The sequence below is a fragment of the Pavona decussata genome, unplaced genomic scaffold (genome assembly GCF_977016875.1).
Source record: "Pavona decussata unplaced genomic scaffold, jaPavDecu1.1 SCAFFOLD_134, whole genome shotgun sequence".
Taxonomy (NCBI): domain Eukaryota; kingdom Metazoa; phylum Cnidaria; class Anthozoa; order Scleractinia; family Agariciidae; genus Pavona; species Pavona decussata.
Genome location: NW_028145547.1, coordinates 3,053,037 through 3,080,045, shown reverse-complemented (window position 1 = coordinate 3,080,045; position 27,009 = coordinate 3,053,037). Strand labels below are relative to the sequence as shown.

Genomic DNA, 27,009 nt, shown 5'->3' with positions numbered 1-27,009 from the left:
TCTAAGAAGCAATCAAAGCAAATTATACACAAAAGCTCGCCTAAATAACTAGAGGATATATAATAAGCTCCTCAAATCAGTTACGTGGTAATTGTATCAATAACAACTGTTCCATCCTAGCAAGCGGACGAACGCGCGAGGTTTTGTCCCCGACTGCCGAGGTTCTTACGCTTACTTTTTGATAAACTCTTTGATTGGTTCTGGCTGGCTATAACCAATAAGAAAAGTGGATTTTTTAACCAATCAGGAGCAATACTTTAGGACGTTTTCCCGCGCTTGCCACAGCCTTGTGACGTGATCGGCCACATCACAATCTGGCGTTCGGCATTACGGCAATCAGTACAAAGCCGCTCTTAAGGGAAACCAATTTCCAAATTGTTATAAAGAAAATTACCTTTAGCAATCAATACGCTATAGTTAAGACTGAGAAGTACATTCCTAAACAAATTGAGCTGATAACGAGCTTTTTACTTGACTCACTGCCAAGACTATGAACTTTATTTGTTCACTGAAATGCACTTCACTAATGTCTGCTAAACTTGGAGCTTAAAAATCTAACTATACGCTCCACATAACCTTAGATACATTTAAGTAAGATGAAACCTGAATATTTTTGCTCTAATTGATGTTATGTGATCACACAAAAGAAAATGACAAAACGTCAAACTAATTCTTACTGCTAGCTACAATTTATTCAGCATGAAAACTATACTATGAATAAAGGCGCGGCTGTGTTCTGCGTATCTATGCGGTAACGAAAACAATGCCGCATTCAAAACAACTGAATGGTAAAGCAAAAAGCTAATTTGACCCATTGCACTAAAGGAAAAGACGCCAAAGACATCTAACAAGCTAATAAGACCCCGCCATGACCAAAAATGAATCAATGAATTATCAGTCGACAAGCCAAGAATAATGGCTACCAAATCGCATGTAGTTTGTAAGAAAATAATAAGCTAATCTGAGTCTGAAATACATGGGTCTCTGTAAACTTTAACAGAAACCTCCACTCTTGAAATAAATTAACGTTAAATTGTTGAAAATACAATCTCATATCAAATTTCGTTGGAAAACAAGGAAAAAATATTTCTGTGTCGGACAAAATAGAATTTGATTATCGCCTTTTTTTTATTTTAAATTTCCCGGGCGCCGCAATTTTGGATTTCATGACGTAATGCGGTTGCTCAATTGTTTCACACAAAAGAACTTCTGCTTTCTGACAATAGCGGCAACCGTATGACGTCATGAAATCCAAAATGGCGGCGCCCGGGAAATTTAAAATCGAAAATAGGCGATAATTATATCTACTTTTTGGTACACTTGAATGCCACTTCTACTTTTTAAACTAAAATTTAGAATTTAGACCGTATTTCCAACAATTTACCGTCAATTTGTTGTCGGAGTGGAGGTTCCCTTAAAGTTTTGGTGTAGTAACTACACCGTGTATGAAAATACCTTTACTGATCCCTGATTGGTATCCAGTACCGATCATCATACATTAAGAAGTACAAGTGGTTTGACAAATCATCTTCCCTCGGACAGACAATTGTCCAACAATTCACCCAACATTTCCATTCAAGAAAAGAACTTCTCTACACCGAGAAAAAAATTCTGGGGTTCCTACCAAAACATTCTTTTTGGTATTTCTGGTGGTTACACCATCTCCATTCTCGCCATGACAGATCAAATTGTTAACCATAATCAAAGAAATAAAGGTTTCCTGTCAATGGCAAATAACCCAATACCCACTGTGTTCACCGGCGAAGGAAGTCTCCTCTTATTGAATCCCACTGCTTTGCCGAAGCAATGCAGAATAAGTGCCTTGGTGCCCAGTCTTTGTAGACAAAATGCCCAAAGGTAAACTGAGACCTTAGCTAAGAAGTACATGTGGTACGCTGTTTGCCACGCCTTAATCGACTAGGTGTGGTCGCCCCAAACTCAGCGTATGGGGAATTCTTTAAAATCGCTAATCTACTGTTACAATATCTCCTAACCACTATGCGCTAAATGAAACATGAATGGCACTAGTGTTCACTGTTAAAATGCGATTCTTATGAACCTTTTCTGTCCTAGAGTGAAAGTAGTGTTATGTGCTGGTAGACTACATCTGCACTGTACCTTTCAATAACATGCCAACCCTAAATTCAAAACCCAATTAACAATTGCATTTTACACTGCCATTACTGTTCCAAAAAAAGATACATGCAGACAAAAGAGATCAAAATCCACCCAACAAAACCCAAGAATGAGGCGCAAAAAAATCCACTGCTACTCATTTGAGGGGCTTTGTAAAAGAGAAGCACAAGTAATGCTCTCCAATTTTCTCCAAATCAGCTCTCTGTCATATCATGCAAGAAACATAGTTTGACCTCATTATTTGACCTCAAGGCTTAAACTTCAAAAACTTAGCTGATTAGCTTTCTTCAGTCCTCAGTCGATTTATTTGGTTCTAGTTTAAACGTAGAAAAACCAACCAGGCTTCCTCACTTGCATTGCTTCAGCTTTTAGGAAAGAGTATTGAGCTAATTATCTCAATGTAATCATTTCACATGAAATTCTGTCATATGCCAGAGAGCACCTTATTAGGAGAAAGTGTGTCTTGGTTCCAAAGATGTTAACTAGTGTCAGTGAAAACTGCAAAAGCGGTTGAATTTTGAACTTCAGTGTTTCCAAGTTATCTAAAGGTGCAGCTACAGTAACGTGAAGACAGGAGAATGTTCCACAGGTGTTGATTATTTTGCAATTTTTACAAATCTCATGTCAGTAGGTTTTCAACTCTTACGAGCTGAAGAGCCAAAGTAGAACCTCATGAAACAAAATATAAGGTTCAATCACACACGCTGTACGTTTTGTTACAATCAACAATGCCAAACATGTAAAATTTTAAACCTACAAAATAATGAATCTAGAGAACTAAGAAATGACTTTTTTGTCAATGCATTGCTTTCTTTTATCTACTCATATAAAACAAAAATACCTTTACAATCACTAAACAAAATCACATTAAGTACCAACAAATTTTTTTGAGAAAGCAATGCCTACTTAAGTTGTCAAAACGATCTCTAGGTTGTACAGTTTGCAAAACTATTCTTGCAAGTTTCAAGTGTCTCTTGAGTCACTCAACCCACTTTGAGAGATTGAAAAACTCTTACACAGATCCACCTCATCTGTCAATTCAAGCAAAGTTTACTAGAGGTCAAGCTAGAGATCTTTTTAACACTTTTAATAGTAACATGATACAACAGACTATGAACACTACAGTGTTATTATTTTGACTTACTGTTATGGACAAGTCATGTTGTGATCCAATGACCGTGCAAATGACTTGTTGAGGTTTTCCAGACGGCTGTTGAACTCTTCCTGAATTCCAGCAAATGTCTGACGCAGCCCTGATGCTGGCTTGACTTCGCCAACCACATCCACCTTCTCATCTTCATCACCATCCTCCTCAGATGCGCCAACCTTTGCCACCTTATTCCGTCCATCAAGCGTCTCCTCCTTTGCACTGTCGGTATCTTCTCCTTTGTCATTATCCACTGCTTCCTTCTTAACTAAAAGGCTGCGCTCAGGGCTTGCTCTCTTACTTGATGGGGAGCTGCTGTGGTTCTCTCGCACCTGTGACTGCTTCTCTGTAGATGGCGAATGCCTCTGTTCTGTTTCTTTAGAGGCACCACTCCTGGCCATATCGGGGACAAGTCCATTCCGGTAGAGGCCTCTTAAAGCATACTCGGGTAGGTTCCTCTCTGTCAGCCCAGCAGCTGCACCAAGATCAAAAGGTGATGGCCCAGGGAAATGAGCTGGGTAGCCAAATGGGAACTTTAGCAAGCGCAGCCTCTCAGCTGGAGTGAGAAGGCCTGTTTGGGCAGCCAGGAATGGATTCAGTGGAGAACGGAACATGTCCGGATTACTCAGCCAACGCCTCATAGCCAAAGCTGTGTAAGGATCATTTCCTAGGCAGCACTGATTGTGGATGTCAAAAGGATTTCTGAGGTGCTGGAGGTCATGAAGCATATCTCGTGGAAACATGACATCAGGGTACATAAACTCTGGAGGAATGGCACACAGCCCAGGAAATTGAGAGGCCATGTTGCCAAGATTCACAAGGCCCTGGGCAGCATCCAGCCTGTTGTCATGGTTATTCAGTGGCCTTCGATCTGAAGACTCAGAAGGCTGTCCACAATCCTCTTTCTTTTTCATATTTTCAGCTTTAACTTCAGGAATCGAGGGTAAGTTGCTTCTGAAGAACAATGCTCTGGGATCTGCACCATCTCTTAAGAAAAACTCACTGGCATCTGCTAAGCTGCGAGACCGCTTTCTTGCTTGATCTTTGTCATCAGGTCTGAGGGAATCCATGAAGTTTGCTGCTCTTTTGCGATCAATTCTATGAGCATTCATAAATGGGTTATTAATTCCAGACATCATACGCTCGGATGCTAGTCTGCCATCCACATCTTGAGAATTACTGCTTGATGGTGGAGAAATCTCGCTACCATCACTTCGCATGTCAGAGTCTGTCAATAACAATTTGCCACCTTGACTGGAATCAGGAGATGGGTGCCCTGAATCAGTTGATGTTGTAGGTGATGCGAGGGGACTGACAGCAGCGGAGCGAGTTTCAGAGCCTGGATAATGACGGTTCATAGGTATGGAATGGAGCATTCCAGTTAGAGGCAGAGACGTTCTCCTAAAATAAAATTAAAACAATCCCATGAGTACATTTCATAAACAAAAATAAACACACAACTTTCCACCATTACATGTTGAAACTTTAAGCTGCGAAACAAGTTTTAGCAGGCATTGCACCGTGTAACATGGACGGTTTTGTGCATTTTTTTGGAACTTCCGTTGCGAGACAAATTTCACAAAAAGTAGAACCGCTTTCTACTTCTGCAATGGCAACGGTCGCAGTGGTGTAAAAACAAGAGTTTCATCACTTTGGGAAACTGGTCTCGTTCGGTCTTGTCACACTACATTGCGTAAGCCAAATTGAACCCACTTGTTCACGGTCAAGTTTTGACATTTTATGTTACACGGTGCAATGCCTGCTAAAACTTGTTTCGCAGCGCCGTTGCACCCAAGTTTCAGCTAAACGTTTCAACATGTAACGGCGGCTTTATGTTTCCAAAAGAGACAACATAAGAGAACATCACGAACCACCCCAAAACTGAAAAAAAAAAAAAAAAAAAAAAAATGCAAGAAAAGTCAAGCACATGGATAAAAATGTTATGACCCTTGTGCTTGAGTTAAAAACGTTTTGCATGAAGTCTTCCGTTTGTGCTTATTACTTCTCCTGTGGAAATCACAGCACCATTCAGACTATGAGGCCATTAAGTCCCCCATCCTAGCCAGGTTCAAACTTTCTATAGTAGGCAATTCAAACTTAACTGTAAACATCAATTCAGATGCAAGTCAATTCTGTTTCATGCATCACTCTGACAGAGCCAATGAACAACAATGAAAAGAAAGAAAAACAAACCTGCCACAAGTGGGGTCGCTGTTAGCTCTCTCCAATCTCTTTTGAGCAGTTAAGGCAACCTCCTTTTTAATACTTGCCCCAGCGTGGTGCGAGTTAGGACTGTTTGCGGGAGAGCAAATGGCAAAAAGACCATACTCAACAACTTGACTGTCTCGCTTGCGAGTGTGGATTTCTCTTAGTCTACCAGATAACCTGAACAGCTACAAAAGAAAAAAAAGAAAATATTTCAGAGAAAAAACCTTCACAAGCAAGGTTGATAATTGCTTTCAAATTCTGGGAATCCACATACTGAACAAAAACAGTAACAACCCTGCAGTGCTTCAACTGTAATGGCATTAGTGTAACAAATTATTTTTAACAAATTTTTTTCTATGAAATTATAAGACTTTTGGAGAAACATTTAGAATCCTACTCACAAAAAAAACAAAAAAAAAAAAACAAAGAAAAACTTGAGGGTGAGGGCCAGTTGTTAGAAAACTGATTAATGCTTATCCCTGCAGATTAAACGTTTACTGAGGCTGTTATCTCATGCATTGAAAATGCTTTTAAAAGTTAACTTTAAGCTAAAGGTAAAGAAGAGTCTACATGTAAGTCAAAACAGAAAGCCAAAAACCTTCTGGAAAATTCTTCATTGATTAGTAATTACACTAGTATGTAATAAAATCAAACTCCAAGCAAACCCTGGGTGAGCTTAATTGTGGCTTGAACAACTGGGCCAGAGGATGACAGAACAGAAGATGACAATTACCTTATAAAATCCACCACCATGATTTAATGTGCACTTCATGCGGCAGGTGAAGGAACGATTTAGACTGTCACTGTCATCTGAAGCTATACAGTGATGAGAAAAAGAGACATTTAACAAGACAAACAAATGGACTGAGAGCGACTATCCCTGAGATCTATATAAAAACAACCCCTGGATCATACTGTATGTTGGGCAGTAAAATGTTCAATTTGAGACTTGCAGAAAGTGCCAAGCATTTTTCCTCACTTCAAAAATAACCAGAACCTGTCAACACTCTGTGTTATGCAAACAAAAGCCTACACACCACATAAACAAACTTAAAACACCAGGTAATGTGAAGTCAAAGACAGACAAAACATCCTCACGCAGTGCACAACTTCAACAGATTAAAACTTTGCGGTTTCAAATTACCATACAAATTCAATTAGTTCTGGAACAAAGTGCAAAAGAGATCACCAAACTACAGGTATTGAACTAGACTTGCAATATACAAGAACCTCACCGTTTTTTATGTCCTCTTCAGTTAACACATCAGCAGCTTTCTCTTCAATTCGCTGAAATATATATATAAAAAAATCTTTTCTAACTATTCTCAAAAAAGGTTTTGTCACTGCACCTAAGATACAACAACATTTTTGCCGCCCATTTTGAAATCACAGAATTGAACTAAAAAAATGTTTCATCCATATTGCCACACTCTGATGGTGTTCCCAATAAGTTTTCTGTTTGTTGAATGCGGGGAGACAACGAGGAAAATAATAGGGGCCAACACATGCAGAGGTCAGTCTCAACAATGATGGTGATGATGCTCAAAATGACGGAAAAGATGATGGCAACGATGATGATGATGATGAGGTGGAGATAGTAGGTAGATAGTACTGGTTGTGATGATGATGATGATGATGATGATGATGATGACAGCTGCGGATGTTGTAGTGGCGATGACAATCACAACGTAAGTGAGTGCACTGGCGATAGTGATAATTATGATGATAATGAGGAGGTGGGAAGAGGAGAAGGACAGTCTCTGGAATTCTTCTCTGAGTCCGTTCAAGCATAAGGAATAACAAATCAACACTTACTTTGGACTTCTTTGCAGCGGGTTTTGGCCATGCCAGGTTGGTTTTTACCATATCCTGGTCATCGATATGTAAAAACTTGAACATGCTTTGGTGAATAACAGCAGCCTGCAAAAACGGAAATGCACGTTGTCAATAAAGAAGCCCAGCCTGCAGCCCTTTTACACATGAGATTCATGACTGATCTCCCTACATTGCTTTGTAAGATTAGGAATGCATACAATGTAGATCCATCTATGAAAATTTTCACTCACCTGAGAATACCCCAGGAAGTCCCGCACATTTTCGGACACATAAAACAATTGTCCATCCTGAGTTATGACTGCAATGAAGCCATCAAGAGCCTGAAAAATAAACACATTTAAACTTGAGAATAATGTATTTTTCAGTGAGTGACACACATACTCGGAAAAAGGAAATCCGTGTGCTCCCATTAGGAGACCAACCTAAGACCTCTCGATAACTAGTTTGGATGCTCTACCACTGAGCTACAGGAGACTCGTGGGAGCTAAGGCCATTTAAAACTTGGTTCATGGGACAAACATCCTGGATACTGCTGGGGTTTGAATGTCAATGTGTGTCATATGCGCAATGGAATAAATGCAATCAATGGTATTTTTTAAGCCTGGTATAAAAGACAGGCATACTCTGAAAAAGGAAATCTGAGTGCTCCCATGAGGAGTCGACCTAAGACACTTAAACTTACTATAAATTTCTTAAGTACATGTGTATATCTTGTTGAATAAAATAATGGAGTTCAATGGCTAAGACATTTAGTACTTAAAAATAAAGGTTCTCTCAGGGAACTTTCAAAACAGAAAACATTTAAGACTTAAAGAGCCACCCAAAAATACTCCCTTCAAATGACTCTATGGTCTAAATAATCATGCCATCCTTTTAAAACTCAGGACCATTAGTTAACATCAGATATGACTGTTACCAAAGGGCACAGGTAATAAGTATATTGCAGGGGTTTTCATAGCCCCCAAACTAGAACCTGAAATGCTGGTCATATGTGTTGTTAAGAGCGCCACAGGCACTAGCAGCGAGCGCCAAAGGCGCAAGCTTCTAGGGAGGTCTGGGGGCATGCCCCCCCCCCAGACATTTTTGAAAATTAGGGTCTCTAAAATGGCCATTTCGTGCAATTTGTGTAGCTTTTAGGAATTGGCTGATTTTATCAAAAATTCAGAGCTTGAACACGAATGCGGGTTTTTCTCAGTCCTGGCGGGTCAGCGGGTTTAAAGGTCAAATGCAGGCCAGACCCGCCTGACGCGGGTCACTTGGGGTCTATGGGTTTTATAAGAAGCAGAGACCCAGGTACTGGTACCCATTTATTTTCTGAACATGGTACCTGCCTTTTGAGAGATTGAAAACCACTCTAAACAAGACATTTAATGAGTGGTGCCCATCTACAGAGCCATCCTATTACAAAAATTAATGAAAATCCTGGTGCTGTGATGTCCATCCATTTGGGTTTCACGTTTGTTGAGTTTATTGATATTGATAAACACTACACTCCAGCCCGAGGGCTGAATTGCATACCTTACAAGTTCTTAAAAAGGGTTTTGTCTCATGTTCACAAATTAGTTTCCATAATCTGTGACAATGGAAGAGCAATGGGAAATACCAATCATATCTAAAGTCATTTACGAAAAAAACAACAACAAAGGTATACTTTCAAAATGTTTCAGAACTTTCCAAGTGAGCAAACATAAACGCAGGTTTTAAACGAATACCAGAAAAGTTCTCCCATGGAAACGTAAGATGCATGGCAAAGACTCTACTTTCTAGTTATTTTATAATGCAGAGATCGCCTCCTTTATCCACTAGTAAGGTTGAATTTGGCCTAAACATCTTCATCAAGAATATGAACACAAGACAAGATCTGTCACTGAAGAATGTTTACAAGTTTATAAGTAACAGCTCTTTGTCTTCAGAATGGCTCCACTGAAAATTTTTCAATTCATTTGACGACTAAAATCTTGATGTTACGGTGTGGAATTATTTTATCCATTGTGGGGACAAAGGTAAAATTTAGCAAGGCTAAAAGACAATACCAGTACATGTTATTTTTCTTAAGTTTGGACTTTTAAGAGAAATGTTTCAAATAAAAAGAAAACAATCATCAATGTTTTAGAAAACAAGGGTATAACCTCATGGAAAGCTATCTTAAAATAAAAATATATATTTTCAGCGCTTCTTTGTTCAAAAATTAACATGTCAGCCAGACAGGAAGAGACACTGAATAATTCAACACCATTTCCAGCTTAGTGTTAAAATGCATGGCTAATAGACAATCCATGAAAAAAAAAAAAAAAACAGTAACCTGTTGGTTTCTTCAAGTCTGCAGGTTGCAATTTATGTGTAAAACAAGACACAAGTGGCATAATGTTAAACTTTAAAAGCGAACAAAATTTCTTTCTTCACTGCTTAAAAAGTTCAGAGATACTGAGTACTCTGCAAGAAATGCTGCCTCTACAAAAGTAAATTTATTGGTTTTTTTTAAGAATATTCATATGAAAGAGGAAAATTTAAAATTACTTGCATTTTGATGACCAGGTGACAATATTTGCATTCAAGGGCCAAATAACAAACACCAAATCAAAGAAAAAATAAAACATTTTGTTTTCCTTTATTGATTTTATTTAAAGCTAAAACGAACAAGAGAAAAAAGTGGAATTTGTATTAATGTGTTAATTGTGAACACTACGGATACGTTCCACCACCACAAACGTGTGCACTTTTATGTTGTCCAGCCAACCAAAACTTATAATTTCTTTATACAAATGAACATTTTCTTGCAAATACATCAACAGTTCAAACTGTTGGAAAATACTAATTTACTTAATCACGTATAGTGACATTGTGATTTAAATTTGTAGTTCATGGTTTGAAAATTTTCAAACCAAATCTTCCTCAAAGTGAAGGGGATGCACTCTCATGAAGGGCTAACACTAGAAACGTCAGCACTCGAATCTCTTTACGGTGGCAGAATTACTTCATCAACTCTGGAACAAATCGCATAAATGACAAAATAGCTTGCTTTGAAAAAAATTTGGTCGGCTCTGCTGGCAGCACTTAGCTTCTCTGAAGATCACCACATTTCACAAATCCGAAAAAATTGGAAAATTTTGAAAACCTGGGGTCACACTTATTTTACCCAATTTGTTGACAGAGTTATTGCTTGAATAAACTAAAATTCGCTCTAGTGCAACCTGGCCCATAATAATTATTACTATCCACTAAATACCCGATGGGATATTATAACAATCATGAACAAGATGCCCCTCTAATGGCATTACACGGAATGCTTAATGTAGCCCCATTTATTCCCCATTGTATGCTTCGCAGATTTTTAAAAACTTTCTTTCCTTCGCAATTGAAATAATTCAATGGTTTTATTCAGAGAGACTGCTTGACATTTTGTCATTGTGTTATTGGGAAACATACCGGAAATCACTCTGCCATAACGATTTTTATCATTGTGTTACTGGGAATCATACCGGGAATAACTCTGCAATAACGTCATGACCCCGCTGAACTGGTCTGGCTTCCTTGGCTTTGAATTATTCGATCTGTTTGTAAAAGCGAAGTTTCTTCGCTGTGAACTCTCACAATTTCCACCGTTTCAACTTTCGAGTACTACCTAGCAGTTATTATTTCGATTTACTGCTCGAAAAACGTTCGTTTTCTTTCTGAAAACGGCAGATTCGGAGTCCTAAATTCAGACATGTGGCCGCCATTGAACGAAAACAACTTTTCCAAATGATGATTTGCTTTGACGTCACACAAGTAGAGATGAGTGGGTCCCCTCCCTCGTGATATACGCGCGCATAATGGAGTTTGATTGGGCCGCTTTTGTTCAAGACAATCAAAACAATAAATCCCTTCTGGGAGAGGGAAGAATTTAATCTAGTTTTAATGAATAAATCAAATGATGATTTGACGTCACACAGGAAGTGATGAGTGGGTCCCCTCTCTCGTGATATGTGCCTGAAAAATAGATTTTGATTGGGCCGCTTCTGTTGAAGACAATCAAAACAAAATATCCTTACTAGGGGAGGACAGAGTTTAATGCATAAATTAATGTGCACATTTGCGACACCGATGAAAAAAAAGATACCCGACCGAAACCTAGACACGTCATGCCCTGCGGGCATTCCGTGTAAATAGGGCAGACAAACATTTTCCACTGTAATCCCAAGGTCAGTTTTTGTTATAAATTACTCTGGTGAATCATTTAAAATACAAAGATAGTGGCTTTGAAGTGTACATGCATCTTGCATTGTTATGCCACAGCAAGGGGGGGGGGGGGGAGGGAAAGAGAGGCAAAGGCCAAGGATGGACATAGCGAGGGGATCTGACAGCAACTATCGGCCTGTAAAGGGAATGTTTCACTCTTTTAAAAAACTTTCTAACAAGTGACTCGACCATCCAAAAAATGCACAACAGTGAGACATTTGAACAGAAAATCTCAGCTGTAGCTTCAAACAGCCTATGTTTCCCAACCCATTACCAAGCACTTAAAGGTGCCTGAGGGGTCAAAAAAGAGAAAATGGTTGAAATTTGGCAAACTCCAGTTTTCCCAGAATGGATAAATAAGTGGCTGGAAGGTTGTTGGCATCTGTTTCTGCAGACCTCTAGAATATCATTGGAGAGTCTGTGGAGAGACCGCTTCCATCCAACCTACTCCAAGCTTGACGATGATTAATACACATACATAGCTGCAGAAACAACACCAGAGTACAGATTTTGGCCTTACCTCCAAAGACAGCTGTGAGAAAACTCCATTTCCTTCAACTTCCCTGACAAGCTCTTCACAAGTTTCTTCTTGTCCACGTCTACCATTTGAAACTGAAAATTCGTAAGATGAGCTCAATAGAATTTAATGTATGTCATCACATGCATTAGGCTGTGAAAACGTGTAAACAAGTACTGTCACGTTCGCAGAATTTTCACGGCGCGCTAGCAGTTCATTTTCAAGGGCAAAATTTCGAGGATTACAAAATGTATCAGAAGCTCCACTCAAAGTGAACGTCAAGCTAAAGAAAAACGTTTGTGCAAGACCAAAAGATCCATTTAATGTTGATATTTAAATCTGCCAAACAATCAGGAGCTTAAAGACCTTGATTATACTTGCAAATGTGAAACTTGTTTGTGTAAAAAGGCGAGGAAACTAACGAAAAGATACACTGCAAAAGAACCCTTGAATTGAACAAATTAACCGGCCGGGTGTTAGTGGAATCAAACTGCAAGTGGTCTATTACATCACGCACTCCAAAAGGCTGTTGCCATTTCCAAAATAAAAAAACTCTGGTCTTCTCGTTAAATTCCATCATTGTGTGATCACAAAAGAGTATAATTACTCTTAAGTACAGTACAGGATAACGTCAGGCAATGCAATGTGTTCTGCAGAAATATGGACGGTATCTCTCCAGACCTAAGTCCCGTTTTCGAAATTCTTATCTCCTTTTTTAACTGATGGTACAGTTCTTCCTCTGAGGGACTTTTTTTTTCGAAGAAATGAACAAACGCGTTTTTAAGCGTTCAAATTGAATTGCAAACTTGTACGCGTCGCAGGCGTCTATTGTGTCTAGATGACACGACATAAAGAAACGGGAGCAATAAAATTTTTGACGACGACAAGAGTCATCTCGAATGTAACACAAAACGACTGATAAATTAACGAATTCAGGCAGATTCTAAAATAAGCTTAATAAGTTAGCCCAAAATAATACAATCGGCGTGCACTTAAATGACTTCTCGAGTCCGATCAAAACGCTATTTATATGCAAAAATGAGAACAAGAGGGCGAAGCAATATTGTTTGCCCAAGTACCATATTTCCACGTATTCGGGAGGGTTAGTCAAAAATTTGCCTGAATGTATCGACAGGAACTTTTGTTTTGCGTTAAAAACGCTTCCCTTTATAACTTTTACACGTCAGGGGGGCCTTTTGAAAAAAAAAAAAAAGAAAGAAAGAAACCGGGATTTGTAGACCACAAGAAGCGAAAACAAGTGTGTTGGAAATTATTCAATCTCATAATCGGGGCGTTAGTTGAAGCAATCCTTCTGGTTATCGGCGCCATCGTTTTAGAAACAAGCTAAGTGAACCAATTTATATGTATCACTCGCAGTCATCATACGATCTGAACAGCGTCGGCTTGAAGATTTCAACCATTGAGCCACATGAAATGAAAGGCACAACAACTAAAAACCGCCCGCAATTCGCGACCGCAAAACTAAAACTCTGGACTTCAAACTGATTATTTGAATACCGAAAGAGCAAAACAATTTCCTACATCGAAATCTCGTAGGTCAAGGGCAACAAATTGCGCAAAAGACGCTCGCCCATCGTGATGCCTTCATTCGTACAAAAGCCGGGAAACTGTGAAAGAAAAAGATCTATTTATGATTCATGATCTCGTCAGGAGGGCAGACACGCAAAGAAGGACTTCTTTACGACGAAACAGGCCGATTTCGTCTAACTGAATAAAGAACTTAAGCAAAACACAGCATGGAGTAATTATATTTTTCCTTGTTCGTGGATTCTTGTTGCGTGAGTTACGGTTAATAAATATTTCGCTTTCGAAGGCTGCGTGACCACGGGTTTACATCAAATGCATTTTATAATGTAAGAGGTGTGAATCGCCAGACCTGTATTCAGAAATTCTCAATCACAACATAAGACCATTTGCTGTTTTCTAATAAATCTTCACGCAAATTGAAATGTCACTTCGAAGCGTTTTCTCCAATCTTCTTAACCAGCGACATGTTTTGATTATGCTTGTCTGAGTGGAGAGCGGAATTTCCGAGCAAGAAACCTACGCTGAACTGTGGGGCGGTTCAATTCAACAGGGACGCTAGAAGCGTCGCGCCACAAAACAAACAAGAATATCAGTACCTTTTGGTCGTTCTTATTATTTAACCATTCATAACGTAAAAACGTAGCCAGCAGAGTGAAATCAATCAGGGCAAATTCAACCGCGCCGAGTCGAGAAAGAACTGAAGCCGCCAGACGAGGCGAAAAGGAAAAAGACAACGGCATTAAGTTTGAGAGGACTTCGATAACATATCTTGAATTTGTCGGATATCATTGTCAAGCGTTGATATAATTCAATATAAGACATGAATACCAATGCTTGTGATGTTTTCTTTGAAATTCACTAAAGCCAGCCACTCTAGGACCTCAACATACAAGCTTCATGGAAGTAACGTATCGTGAATTAGTTTTCCAGACTGGTAAATGATTTCAGTCGCACAAAAATGGATAATCACCACACTTGAGTTAGAACGGAATGAAAGAAGGATTGGTGAACGTAAGCAGCTCGCTTTCTGACAGGCAAATATCCAAACAATGCTGTTTTCTCTTGATTCAGCTGGATGTTCAAACCTTAGGAAACATGTCTTCTCTCGATCTCTCTTCCAGACGCTTACCACAATTCTACACCACAACGGAAAAAAGGTTCATTATAGGGCAATCACGGATGACCTTTCTGCCCTCTAGTCTTGTAGAATAATCAAAACGTTTAAGGATATCCTCTTTCATTCTTTTTTATTTACGTCTGGAAAGCAGCAACGAAATTCCGTGGCTTGCGTTTTCGTAATAAACAATCGAGATGCTGCCGCGTTCAGCTATCACGACTTCAAATGTCCGCCATAGAAATCAATTTTTCCATTTGTATTCAGTTGCGACTACAGCTGAGTTAAGTATAAATCTATAAATTTAACGTAGTAAAATGCACCAATCTTCTGAACTCCTTCAGGCAAACAGCGGGCTGGGCAATTTATGAGATTCAAATCCACCAGCGAAAGAAAATAATTGAAGGTTATGGTAGCAACCAACACCGCAATTGTCTGGAGCGGAGGAAAAAATGAGGATACAGGTAAACCAACAAGCATATCGAAACAAGAAGCAAATGTAAAACATTAATTACCTTGAAAGAAACTCTTGGCTCTCAAATAGCTCACTGTGAGTCTAAGAATGGAAATCTTATCCAGTTTCGTGACGATTTCCTCTGGGAACGGCAGCAGCCTTGCGAGGTTATCCAGCTCGGCGTTAAGTCGATCGCGATGTCGCTTCGACGGGTTCCCTGGCCTGAAAACACGGTTTGAAAGACAAGATTTAAGCAAGGAACAACTCATGTCTTCTGGGTAGTTTCCTGATTTAAACATAAGTAGCACACTTTCCCGAAACCACGGTCAAATTTTAGGTGAGAACACAACACACAAACATCACACCATGTCCAGGCTCAAGTCGGACAATCAAGCCTTTTCCACCTCACGATTCTCACACCGACACGAAACACCAACCAACAAATTGCTCACGATACTAACCCATGGGTTTTCTTCTTTCGCTTAAGTTTACTGTTAGCGTTCACGTCCATGAATTCGGAGTCCGCCAGGGTGAATAGAGTATTGCTATCCCTCTACTATAACATAAAATCCAAATTGTCGATGGTGAATTCGCGAGACACTGCGCGGCCAGCCATAGAAGCTTATAAATGATTTTCACGTAATGAAACCAGTGCGAATTCGTTCGCTCGAGTCACGACCCCTACACACACGTTAAAAAGCCACCTCGGTGAATTTATATCCGGAAAAATTGTTAAATTCTGAGGACTTTTAGAATCCTTAAAAGCGGAGAAACTTCAAGTTATGGGAGAGTAGAGCCAATTCTGCGACCCCACACCAAAATGATTGACATGCACATTGTACCGAGCTGGTATTGATCAAGGCCAGCAACTGACTAGGGTTATAAAAGGAACGATGCGATTGGCTGCGCACGTGAAACCGACACGATAATTGGTTTGTTTTAAGACGACCCAGATAATTTATGCAATATTTACCATTCACCGCCGGAATAACAATCCTGAAAAATTTGCATATGAAAGAAAACGCAAAGGAAAAGTCTCGTCACATGCGAGTGGCTTACCATTGTGTTTTGGTTCTACCAGTGTTCATGTTTTCAGTCACGCTGAATGTAGAACGCGCATCAAATCACTCATCCGCGAAATATGACTTCTGGTTTTCGTTAAACCTGGTTGTTTTTCCAGACAAAAGGTGAAAGGTGGATGAAATTTCACCGTTTTAACGTGAAATCGGACTTTTAAACGTGAGTCGTGATGCTAATTATATTCATACAGGCTGGTTTCTTTCAAAGATCTCACGAGACGTTGTGAGCCACACATTATTGTACTAGTCCATCGTTGAAATGGTTGTCTTTGTTCGACTCTTTTTGTCCCGAGGTGAAAGCGTCACCACAACATAGAAATTTAATACCTTTCACGCTTTCATTACGTGACTGACAAGAAACTACTGAGTTACAAAACACATGAACTGGTACTCAATTTTTCTTTCGTTCCTTTTGTCTTCAATATCCGTGAAAATCCGTAGAAGATAAGCAGATTTCTAGCTACGTGTTGTGTTACTCAAGATTATGCAATATCGAAACATTTGAATATTGAATAGCACGAATGAACAGCGGCGTTTACAATACAGTATCTTTGCGTAAATTATTTCAACTGCGATCGCAAGAAAGATAATAGCAGCTCTAGTATTTCACGCAGATATTTACACTTACTAAGCTATCTATAGGGTAACTACGGGATCTCACGTCACGCCTTAATAAATTTGATCTTTTGTCACGCAAACGTCAAAGTATAAATTTATGTTCCGCTTTTTTCAAAAGTTCGCGATTTCAAACAATTTAATAAACATAAAACACCATCATCCAAATAGTCTCACAATTGCGCGATAAAAAATAAGTCCCTTTGTATCCATTTCCGTGACGGAAACAGCTTATTATACATTTCGCGCACTGTACGTAAATGTCATGCGAGGTTATTTGCATCACGAGAAAGTTCACGCAATCCGCAAGTTCACGCTTTCCATTGAAGATTGGTATGACAAGGCGCTCCTAGCATCACGCGCATCAAGAGCTTTTCAGGAGAAGGAAATATTAACTATGCGGGAACAAAAGAGCAACGTGCAAACGTAGTTTCGATGTTTGTAAGAAATACGGCGATAAAAACTATTTTATTTTGACCGGCTTTTCTTGTAAAAAAAAAAAAAAGAAATGAAAAGGAAAGAAAAAAAATCCAGCACGGTATAGTGCAGTGCAATTTGATTAAGAACGTGGCAAGAACAAATTAAAATGTGAAAAAAAAAAAAAATTTAAAATGTAAATGGCCCTGTTTCCTCGGGTATTAAACCAGTAACAAATATGTTGAGAAGAAAAATAGAAAATACAAATGAAGATATTTGTGAGTGAAAGAGTGAGAGACTGCAAATCCTGTTTTATTCAAGCAATTCCAAGCTATACAGAAAAATTCAAAACAAAAAGCAAGCTTAAAACGTTTATTAATCAATATTATGAGTAAAAAGTCATCAGTCACATTTAAAAAAATGAGAGCTTGATAAAGATCACCTCTCTTGTAAAGATTCATTCGGTGAGCTATCATTGCGATCATAATATGATATTTAACAAAAGTATGTTTCGGTCAAGGGACTCTCGTCTGATAGTTGGCAAAAAAGTTGGTTTCGAGAACGTATTTGTTAGTCTTGAACACATCAAATTTCCAAGGAGAACTATCAGAGCAAGAGTGCCAAGACAGAAGCACTGTATTGCTTCTAGACAAAGTTCACACGCAGAAAGTATTGTACCATTTTGTTTGTCTTCTAAAATAATAAGGCTAATCGTCCTCTTTTTCCATGCAGAGTGATAATCAGTATGACCGTGCTTCATTCCGGCTATCTTTTCATGGACTGAAATCTTGGAAGAGTAACAACAGGCTCGTAAGCTGGGGAATGGGGGGTGGGTGGGGTTCGTCTGAACCGCCGGCTCCACTGCCTGAAAAGATCAGGTGATTATCAGACAATGGTCAGTTCATAAAGAAAGGTTCCGTGATTTAGAGGAAAACTGCTTTCAGTTTATCACATACAAATGTGTATTTTCAGCGGGAACAATGACCAATTTTCCTGACACCTTTGGCGAATTCCCCACATTTTGATTTTTACTAGTTTGAACCAAGGGCATAGCGTTAATGATTTCGTAATATCAGCCTTGGAGATAAATAAAGTTGCTGAAGCACGAGCTCTGGGGAGTTCTAAAGAGAAGCGATTTATACCCAGTTCTTGTCAACGTGTTTTTATAAGGTCTAATAAAGAAATGTTCGAACTGTAGCTGTTTGGTCCGTTTTAAGAGGAAACGAAGCTATCCGGTTGAAAACTAGCCTGCGGGCTTGGGTTATCCGGCTACTGATGTTGAATCAGTAGCTCTTCACATGAATTAATCACATTGAGCGATTTGAAAAAAAATATTTGTCTGTAGTTGATTATTTTTAAACATGGTTTATAAAAATTTCAGCGCTTTTGGTACAACGACTGTCGAACCTGACGCTGTTATATCACCGACGTTGGAGAACGACAAAAAACGAATCGCACCACACGGCCACTGACAGCGTTTTAAAAAAAATCCAGGTAAAAATTATAAGCTTACTGACGGGAAAAAAACTGCTGTTAATACTCTGACGTCAAGAGAAACTTTCAACAAATTCGCTATAGTCACGGAACATTTCTGTTAAGAGTGGCAAAATTTCCCCCTTTAATATTCACTTAGAACACTGCCAATGCGTGAAACATTCTTTTTTTCCGTTCAAAAACTTGGCGAATGCATCTGGTAATACGACCTATATTCACCGTTTGAAGACAACGGATAATGAATTTACGCCCTCTCAGAAATTCCAGTTCAACGCATGCAAATCTGGCCCGACAAGCGGTAGACGGCCACAGCTGACCAGGTGTGACGCATCTATGTTTTTAAACGGTAAAAACCAACTTTAAAACTCCCAAAATTGTCCAAAATCTCATAAAACCTGTTTCCCTAAACCTGCTGATGCTTCAAAACCAAAAAAGCTAAGATTGCCCCAAGATTTTTGCATTGCGTGCGGAAAAGGTATAGAACTGGCCTGGCCGAGACGGTTATGAATATTTATGTGGTGTTACTTCTGAAAGACTGTCGCTTCTTGCTGTGAATTGCGACTTAAATTGATAATTGCACATTGTGTTGTTAAGTGGGACAGGTTTTCATTGGTGTCTTGTTTAGAACTTCAAAACAGTTGACAAAGGGTATATTCATCAACTTTCGTGAGCACTATTTAAAGGATCTTAAATAGAGAGAAATCCGGTGTGAAAAAATGTTAAAACCTTTGTGTTGTTTGAGTTTATGTGTATTCAGCTTCTGAAGCCTCTTACGGAAACTACTGTAGTTTACACACCTTATAACTATGACCTGACGACATTTAACTAAAAAAAACCTTGGCTAACGTCAATCTCGAGTATCAATGCAATAGCATTGTCTAAGAAAGTGTCGACGTGACGCAAGGCAGCTTTTCAGTCCAGACGTAATCAAATGGTCCGTTTAATCAAGGACTGTCCTTATCTTCAGACAACTTTAAACAATTCAGATCATATAAAATGTTGTCGTGTACTCAACTGAGCCGGCCAGTCCTACTATCGTGTAGCAAAACTGTGAAAAACGAAATATATGGTGTTCCAAGGCATTCTGGGGCCCTTTCGTCAAAGCCGGTACCGATAACTTACCAAACTCGAATATTTTAAGTATACAATGGTCCTTCAACAGAGATCTTTAACCACTTTTTAATGACTTTGTATGCTTAACTTAAAATCCTCATTGTTTATGGAACGCATTAGGTAAGCTTTTTAAAAAAGAAAAAAAGAAGAAAGAACTGAAAATATAAAAACAGATTTAGCCAGATTTGGGACTTACGAGTGTAACGTCGTCGAGGAGAGCCTGGGTCGAAAGCTTTGTTTTTCAGACTGCGCCCTTCCCAAGTACCTTTTCGTTTGCTTGTTTGTTTGTTTTTTAATAAGAGCCTGACAACGAGGAGATAGGCGTTTTTACGAGTCTGTATCATTTTTCATCTGTCGTGTCAAGGGCCCTTTAGTTTCGATTTACTGAATTGTTTAACGTTGATATTTACCCACTTTTGTCAGTTTTCTTGGCTTTGTCAGTATTTTGGCTTTGGAAACCAGCGATGATGATGTCAGGAGCAAAGAGCTATGTCACTGGATAACTTTTCGCTATTTGACACGTTGAAAGTCCAGTAATTTAGAGTGAAACAAAATTCCATAGTTTTATTGTAATTTTAGTCAGTTTATCTACACCCAAAAATTAAGACCGCGCCAAATAAATCCTCTACAGCACTGGCATCTTCCTACAGGTTCCCACGTTGTTTTAACTCAGATGTCCAGCGGCGTACCTTCTTAAGGTGGGGGCTCACCTGAAAGCCGTTTTCACGCCGCTTAAAATCGGTCAAATGGAAATATCTTGTTTGCATTTCAAGCAATACAAAAACCCTCCATTCATAACACAAATCAATGCTTTGGGGTGTTTAATGAATTTTTGGGTGACTTTTAGGTATATTTGGAAGGAAATAATTTTTCTTGAAGGATTGGTAAAATTAAAAGAAATAAGAAATGTTGAAGATTTAGTGAAGTTTTAAAATTAGAATTTGTGGTTAATAATTAATAGACGGAGACCAAGTTAGTCCACTAGCAACCTGGGGTGCTCTTGCGTGGTTATCGACTGTCTGTTAGTGTTCCAAAAATCATTTTCTTTCTTCTATCCATTCTTAAAACCTCTTCAAATTTCACTCAAATTCGGGTGTACCCCCGCCTTAAGAACACAACCTCGTTCCCAGTGCTTTTCCCTCCCAATTTACAAAGGAAAGTCCTGGAAACGAGGTTGTTGAGAACACACTCTCTTTCTGTACTTTCCCATCGGCGCACAGAGGAATTCTTTTTGAAGAAATCGTAAAGCGTGCAGAGTCGAGAACTATTGGAAGGGAGCAGGTTTCTCTTTGATCCACCCACGAGCTATTATAACTGTTTTTACACTGATATGACTAATATACTATACTATATATTTGCATATTTAATAGTCGTAGCAGTAGGAAGACTATACAGGATATTAAGAATATTGAAAGCGGTCAGGGCAGGAAAGGAGACAGAAAATATATACCTATATCTAACTAGCTAGCTTACTAAGTAAATAAACATGTAAGTGAATAAATAACATGATCACACTGCACATGATTCCCGAGTGAGCCAAAGCCATTTTACTTCCTCGTGTGTAACGCCCATTATTGTGCTTCGAACTGCAGTTCTTAGTTAGAAGCCTTAGCGGATGAGAGAGAGGACACAATCACAGCAGTTATTGCTGATATTAATATACGGCGTTGGCGAGTTACGGTTAAAAATATAATTTTGCCCACACAAAATTCAGTAATTTTATTAAACGCACAGAGACAAGGCGCTGCATGAGAATAACAGGACTCGTTCCGACTTTATGATGGACTGCAGCCGCGTTTCTTACTGTACAAGTATCTCGCGCAAAGATCTATTTATGGACGGGTGCTAGGCGGAAGGTATACGAAGCATGCCAAACAAAAAAAGGACCCTTGTCGCTACAGATACTCCGGAGTAAAAACCAGCCAGAAATCAAGCCTACTATCACTATATCTGAAAAAGACTTTGTTTTCACGCATTTCCCTGAACTTCATCTTTAGAAAGGATGTCCCGAGTGCAAAAATAGCGCGATGTTTTTGTTCTTAGTTTTGACGAGAAATTTTCTCTTGGTTTTGAACATTAGCATTGTGACAATGTGCAAACCCCTATTATGGTTATTATTTATGCCTTAATATTCATTAGCCCTCAGTGGGCGGCATCAAAGCCAACATCTGTGTTTTAATAGTATTCGAGTTAGGCTACAGTCAGGTAAAAATTAACTTGCGAATCAAAAGTAGTTCTAAGTTTCCTTAGGGCACTAAGAATGTTTTAAAACGTTTTTTTCTAAACTGAACTTTTTAATGGCACTACACAGTCTCAACCATACCGTAACCTTTTGTGAATGGGATGTTCAAGTTTGAAACAAAGGGCTGGGGGTGCATTAATAATATTCTGTTAAATACGTTGTTGCGTCTAAAATCCATGGCTGTCACACAGTGGGCACACTGCGCACATGTGGATGAGAACAATGTTAAATGCCTCCTAACGCCTTCCAAGCTTTTGCTGGCGTTTCCTTAGTGTCACTTAGGATAATAAGCGAATATCCTCCCACCAGTTGGGATTCTTAACAAGTTTATGCTCTATTTACAATGTTTGTTTCCTGATTGTAGATTTTCTTAACTTGCACGATAGGTGATAAAAACAATGACTCTTTAAATAACGCTATTATTGCTATTTTTAACTTTTTTTCTTGAGGAAACGTTTTCTCAAAAGAAAAAAAAAATGCTGGGAAACGTTGGCTTGCTTTCACAGTTGCAAGAAGGGGGAGGGGCGGGGGGTAGGTGAAGGGGGAAGTGTTCAAGATACAAATTGTGGCCACGCCCAATGAGCAAGCTAGGAAAGCATTCACGTCCTTGTATTCGTTAACCCTCAGTTGGTGGTATAACAAACAAACAGCTGTGTTTGATAGTTATCGCGTTAGGCTACAGTCAGGTAAGAATTGAGGCCAATTGATTAATTTGTGAAAGCAATGTTCTTAAAACAAAAAGGGTGGTGCATTGATAATGTTCTGTTTAAAACGTTGTTGTGCCTAGAATCCATGGCTGCCACACTGCACGCATGTGGACGAGATGCGACGCCAGGTTGCAAGATTTTGCTGGCCGGTTTTCTAAAAAAAATTCACTTGGAAACTTTTCCCTGCCATCACACACTTCTACAGTTGTAGGAGGGGGAAAGGCAGGTGAAGAATAAAAATTGTACCCACGCACAGTGAGACGGGAAAGCAGACAGACGAGAGAGTTCGATTAGAATGGGATCTTTTAGCCCACTAAATAAGCCAGATCTCCTAAGCTTATGAGCTGAGTAAAGCCAGAATGATGTGGCGGAAATCAAAAGGGTTCAAAGCCACATTATCCTAAAACACGCGTTTCTCTTGGACTGCAAAACGGTCTACGTCCATCGTGCGACCACGGGCAGTCTTCAAAATTAAACTCTGAAACGAGCGAGGAAAAAGGTGAAACTGGGCGGCGACTGTGGATGCTTTTGAGTTTACGCTTCCGGCGATTCACGAATGAAAAGCGAATCGGTTTTGCAGTTTACGTTTCGTCACGCTCGAATCTCCCCCCTCCGTCCACTTTCGACACCTTCCACACAGGCAAGAGTAATGGCTATCTATTGCTGATTCGCCACAATCAAACCAAAGTGTTCATTTTATTCAGCGGAAAGTTTTCATTACCACAAGGCCATATTTTTTCAAGTTGCTGGCGAGACAAATTTAAAACGCCTATAGCTTCTGTCCGCCTTATTAAACAACTTTCTGGGTCTGAATGAAGCAAGCGTATTACGTTATTTTTTTGTATCCCTCGTAAAACATTTGTGCTCGGGGGACTTATTACTCTCTCAAATTCAGCTTCTCTCTTTTATTGCATGTCTAACACGATTGTCCTTCTCTTGTTTGTAATATGAATGTTTCAGCACAGGTCCCGTTAAATCGGAAAGCCGATTACTCGAGCGCTCCAGACTGATGGGCTCCTGATTATCGCTTATCCTGGATTAAATGTTTACCCGATTGTTTGCTTCCCTTGCTTCATCTTACCAGAAAACAATTTTAATTTTCTAATTTTAAGCTCAAGTCAGTTGTATCGGCAAATTTGAGATAAAAAACGACGAAAATAAGTTTTGATAACTTGTACATCGCCACTTAAGTTGGCGCAAGTGATTAGGGATCTCCATATTCACCTCATCACGTAATTACGACAAACATTTGGCAACTACGACGGCACGCTAGCTGACGGAACTCGTCACTTAAACATGTAAATTCACATTATCTGAACTGCTTCGTATTTTAGCAAGCCCCGGCGGGGTAAGTAAACGAACTGAATTGATAAGAAAGGCTTTAAGGCAAGTTCAACAAAAACTCTGACTTTATTGCAAGTTCACCTTGCTGTTTTTCAGAGAACAGCGGAGGTGAACCAGCTGACTTTTCGAGTGCGGAATAACAAATAGGGAGTGGGAATTGAAGCGCTTTTTTTAACAAGGTAAACAGTACAAACTATGAAAACTTCCAAAATATCGAACATTGCCAACTGGCAATATAGAGCAGCTAATTAATCTTGGACATAACATAACAAGCGATAACATTGAATAAAAAGTTTTGCAGCGCCGGGAAAACCAAGCAACGAAAACAGATAAAGAAATGTGTTCGCCTGTAACTTGCGCGGTTTTCTGTGAATTGAAAGTGGTTTTCGTTTCTTGTCCGCGCGAGAGTTGAACTTGTTCTCATGCCATGAATTGCTTTTTTTTTTTTTTTTTTAGCGCCCAAGGCTTTTGACGGACAGAACACAAGTGCCACGCAAACTGGGTGAACAATCCTTGTTAGCGTGATAAAATTTAAAAATAACTACAAGTACCGATAAATGGTTGGCCCAAAATTCTAACAGACAAGTTCATTGACTCTGGAATCTCGACTTCCTTATTAATTACTGAAGACATGGATGACCTAATTTATGACTGGCATCTGGTATTTATAGCTCTTAAAACAAATACGTTTCAAATTTTAACTTCCTTTTGAAAAGAAAATCCTCTCAAATCGGTTACTACAGTGAGTTAATCACACCCTACAAAAGTTCGTAGCTTATGTTGGACCTTTTACAATTCGGCAGCTGAAAAAGCTTGTTCCCAGTTACCCTCGTAAACAAAGAAAGCTTATAGCGGCTTCGCCTTTGAAGTTAGGAATCCTGCCAATCACGAAGCCTTGTGTTCTCTAGCGATTTAAAACACACGAAGGTAGCGCTCTTGATTTGAGCAGTCACTCTGTAAAACTTGGCAATCGAAAATTTATAAATCAAAAATTCTTAGACGAGAGGCAAAGTGTCTATTCGTTTTAAGCGCAAGTCGTAAAACCCACACCAAAAGATGTGTTGTGTTTAATCTATTGACATAATTTAAACACCACCTAGAAAGCAGAAAATAATTACATTAAACAAAAAAAATCTCTCGTACTAGACTATAGAGTGCGTTTTTGCAGTTTTGTAGCATAAATTATCTTACAACTACTCGCAAAAACTCGACTAAGACACGTTCGTCACGAATGAATTGAAATCCTTTACGGTAAGTGTTCTGAGGTAGAAATCTGCCCGATAAAAATTAGATTTTACGCTTATGTCGACACAGTATTGCGATGCTATCAAATTCTGTGAAAACTAATCACAAAAAAAGCATCATTCGGGGTAACATTTCCGAGCATTTGGACGCCTTTTACAAGTTATATTGATGTACGTAAGCCATATTGCTAATAAGACTAAGTGTAAAGGGTTGATATATTGTTATTCATATTCTTACCACGCCGGGGTTTTTCCTTTCCTAGGGCCGTGAATATCAAGATGTTTTTCTTGCATCCTGAGTTTACGAAACGATGCTACTTGTTCCCACATTGAAAATCACGTGAATCAGCAATTTCAACCGAAGACAGCGAGCGTGCGAAACTACTCACGTCGCAAACAACACCGAGGATAAATTAAACCGAAACCCCGAAATCGACCAACTTAAATAGCGTGACCTTGAGTTATTCTTAGCATCGATCAACCACCCGCACTTCTGTCAAACACGCGACCTGCTCATGCCAGGGGGCATAAGCAAAGTTTTAATGAAAACTGCAACGAATGGCAAGTTTAAACGTTCAGTTCAACAAACTTGGTACAAGGTATGAGCGAGGCCCACGAAAGGAGGAATTACCCGCACGATTGATGGCAGAATTTATGTTTTATTGAGATTTATTTATAGCGCACTCTTGCGTTAATTTTTAGATAGACAACACACGACACTTTTGAGCCATGAATTTAAATCAATACTGACGTGTAATGAAAAGAGCTTATCTTAAATAAAAACAAAATAAACATTGGGCCACAGCCGAGAAGTGAACTTGGCAACCACGGGGAATGATCTAGAGAAAGGCAGAAGATTACAAATGATTTGCCAAATATGAAAGGTGTAATGATGGGAGCAGAATCCATGTATGCGATGCGATGACAAAACGAACAAACCACGAATAATAAATATTTGAGGAGTTTTCACTCTATTTGAACTGCCTCGAGTGAAAGAAGGTTCTTAATTATCCCTGGATGAAAAACAAAGCAAAATAAACCGGAGTACTGTAGCATAGCGGTAGCTAACAAGACACAAACAGGCTGCCAATATTTTAATTTAAACCGATCGAAACTTCAAGTTTCGATGAAAAATCAGTCAAAGTTCCTACAAACTGAAAATTTCCTACGCCTCGTGTATCTAATAAAGTATCTCTCAAATTTGAGCTTCCACAAATGGAGTTAATTCGGTGCTAATTTTAGCTTGAGACTTTCTTCGCGTTCAGCACCTGTAGGTAAACTCGGTGTTCGAGAAAGCGTCAAACCACGCATTACTGCGAGCGGTTGTAATCACGCGATCAATTGACAAAAACAACCCAGTGGGAGAGGGGCAGGTGGCTTATGCCCTCAAACACCAGTCTCCCACGACTTTCAATTCCACTCAGGGCCCCTCGAGGAGGGTAGTCGAGATGCAAATTAGAAAATTTTTCAACAAAAAATAAACAGAATTTGATTTTTAAGAGAATTACTCAACAACTTTCGTTTGAATGGTCACAAGTCGAAGTTCCTCCGAAGGCTAAAAAGTTAGAGCCGCGTA

General features: G+C 39.2%; 1 protein-coding gene and 1 long non-coding RNA gene across 3 annotated transcripts; one reads left to right on the top strand and one right to left on the bottom strand.

Moving 5' to 3' along the window:
* Positions 1 to 1,419: 1,419 nt before the first annotated feature.
* Positions 1,420 to 25,811, bottom strand: LOC146467748 (uncharacterized). Of its 2 annotated transcripts, none has more exons than XM_085125327.1 (9): positions 15,640 to 16,157; positions 15,240 to 15,400; positions 12,066 to 12,157; positions 7,558 to 7,647; positions 7,307 to 7,411; positions 6,727 to 6,778; positions 6,225 to 6,307; positions 5,477 to 5,676; positions 1,420 to 4,684 (listed from the first exon to the last, which is right to left on the bottom strand). In XM_085125327.1, the coding sequence occupies exons 1-9, from the start codon at positions 15,687 to 15,689 to the stop codon at positions 3,283 to 3,285; spliced, it is 2,235 nt and encodes a 744-aa protein (XP_084981453.1). In that variant the 5' UTR covers positions 15,690 to 16,157; the 3' UTR covers positions 1,420 to 3,282. The 2 variants fall into 2 exon arrangements, with proteins under 2 accessions (XP_084981453.1, XP_084981452.1); XM_085125326.1 differs by lacking the exon at positions 15,640 to 16,157 and adding an exon at positions 25,672 to 25,811 and having other exon boundaries at positions 3,268 to 4,684.
* LOC146467747 (uncharacterized) lies at positions 22,738 to 25,824 on the top strand. The gene is made up of 3 exons (XR_014867639.1): positions 22,738 to 22,824; positions 22,926 to 24,368; positions 25,697 to 25,824. It is a non-coding gene; the product is annotated as an uncharacterized LOC146467747 (long non-coding RNA).
* Positions 25,825 to 27,009: the final 1,185 nt, after the last annotated feature.

Bases quoted from the DNA above. Each gene is read 5' to 3' on its own strand.
- LOC146467748 (XM_085125326.1), bottom strand. From the start codon at position 25,763: ATGTGGGAACAAGTAGCATCGTTTCGTAAACTCAGGATGCAAGAAAAA. The intron at 12,158-15,239 runs GTAATTAATGTT...ACGAATTTTCAG, and splicing joins AGCCAAGAGTTTCTTTCAAG to TTTCAAATGGTAGACGTGGA. The intron at 6,308-6,726 runs GTGAGGTTCTTG...ATCACTGTATAG, and splicing joins TGAAGAGGACATAAAAAACG to CTTCAGATGACAGTGACAGT.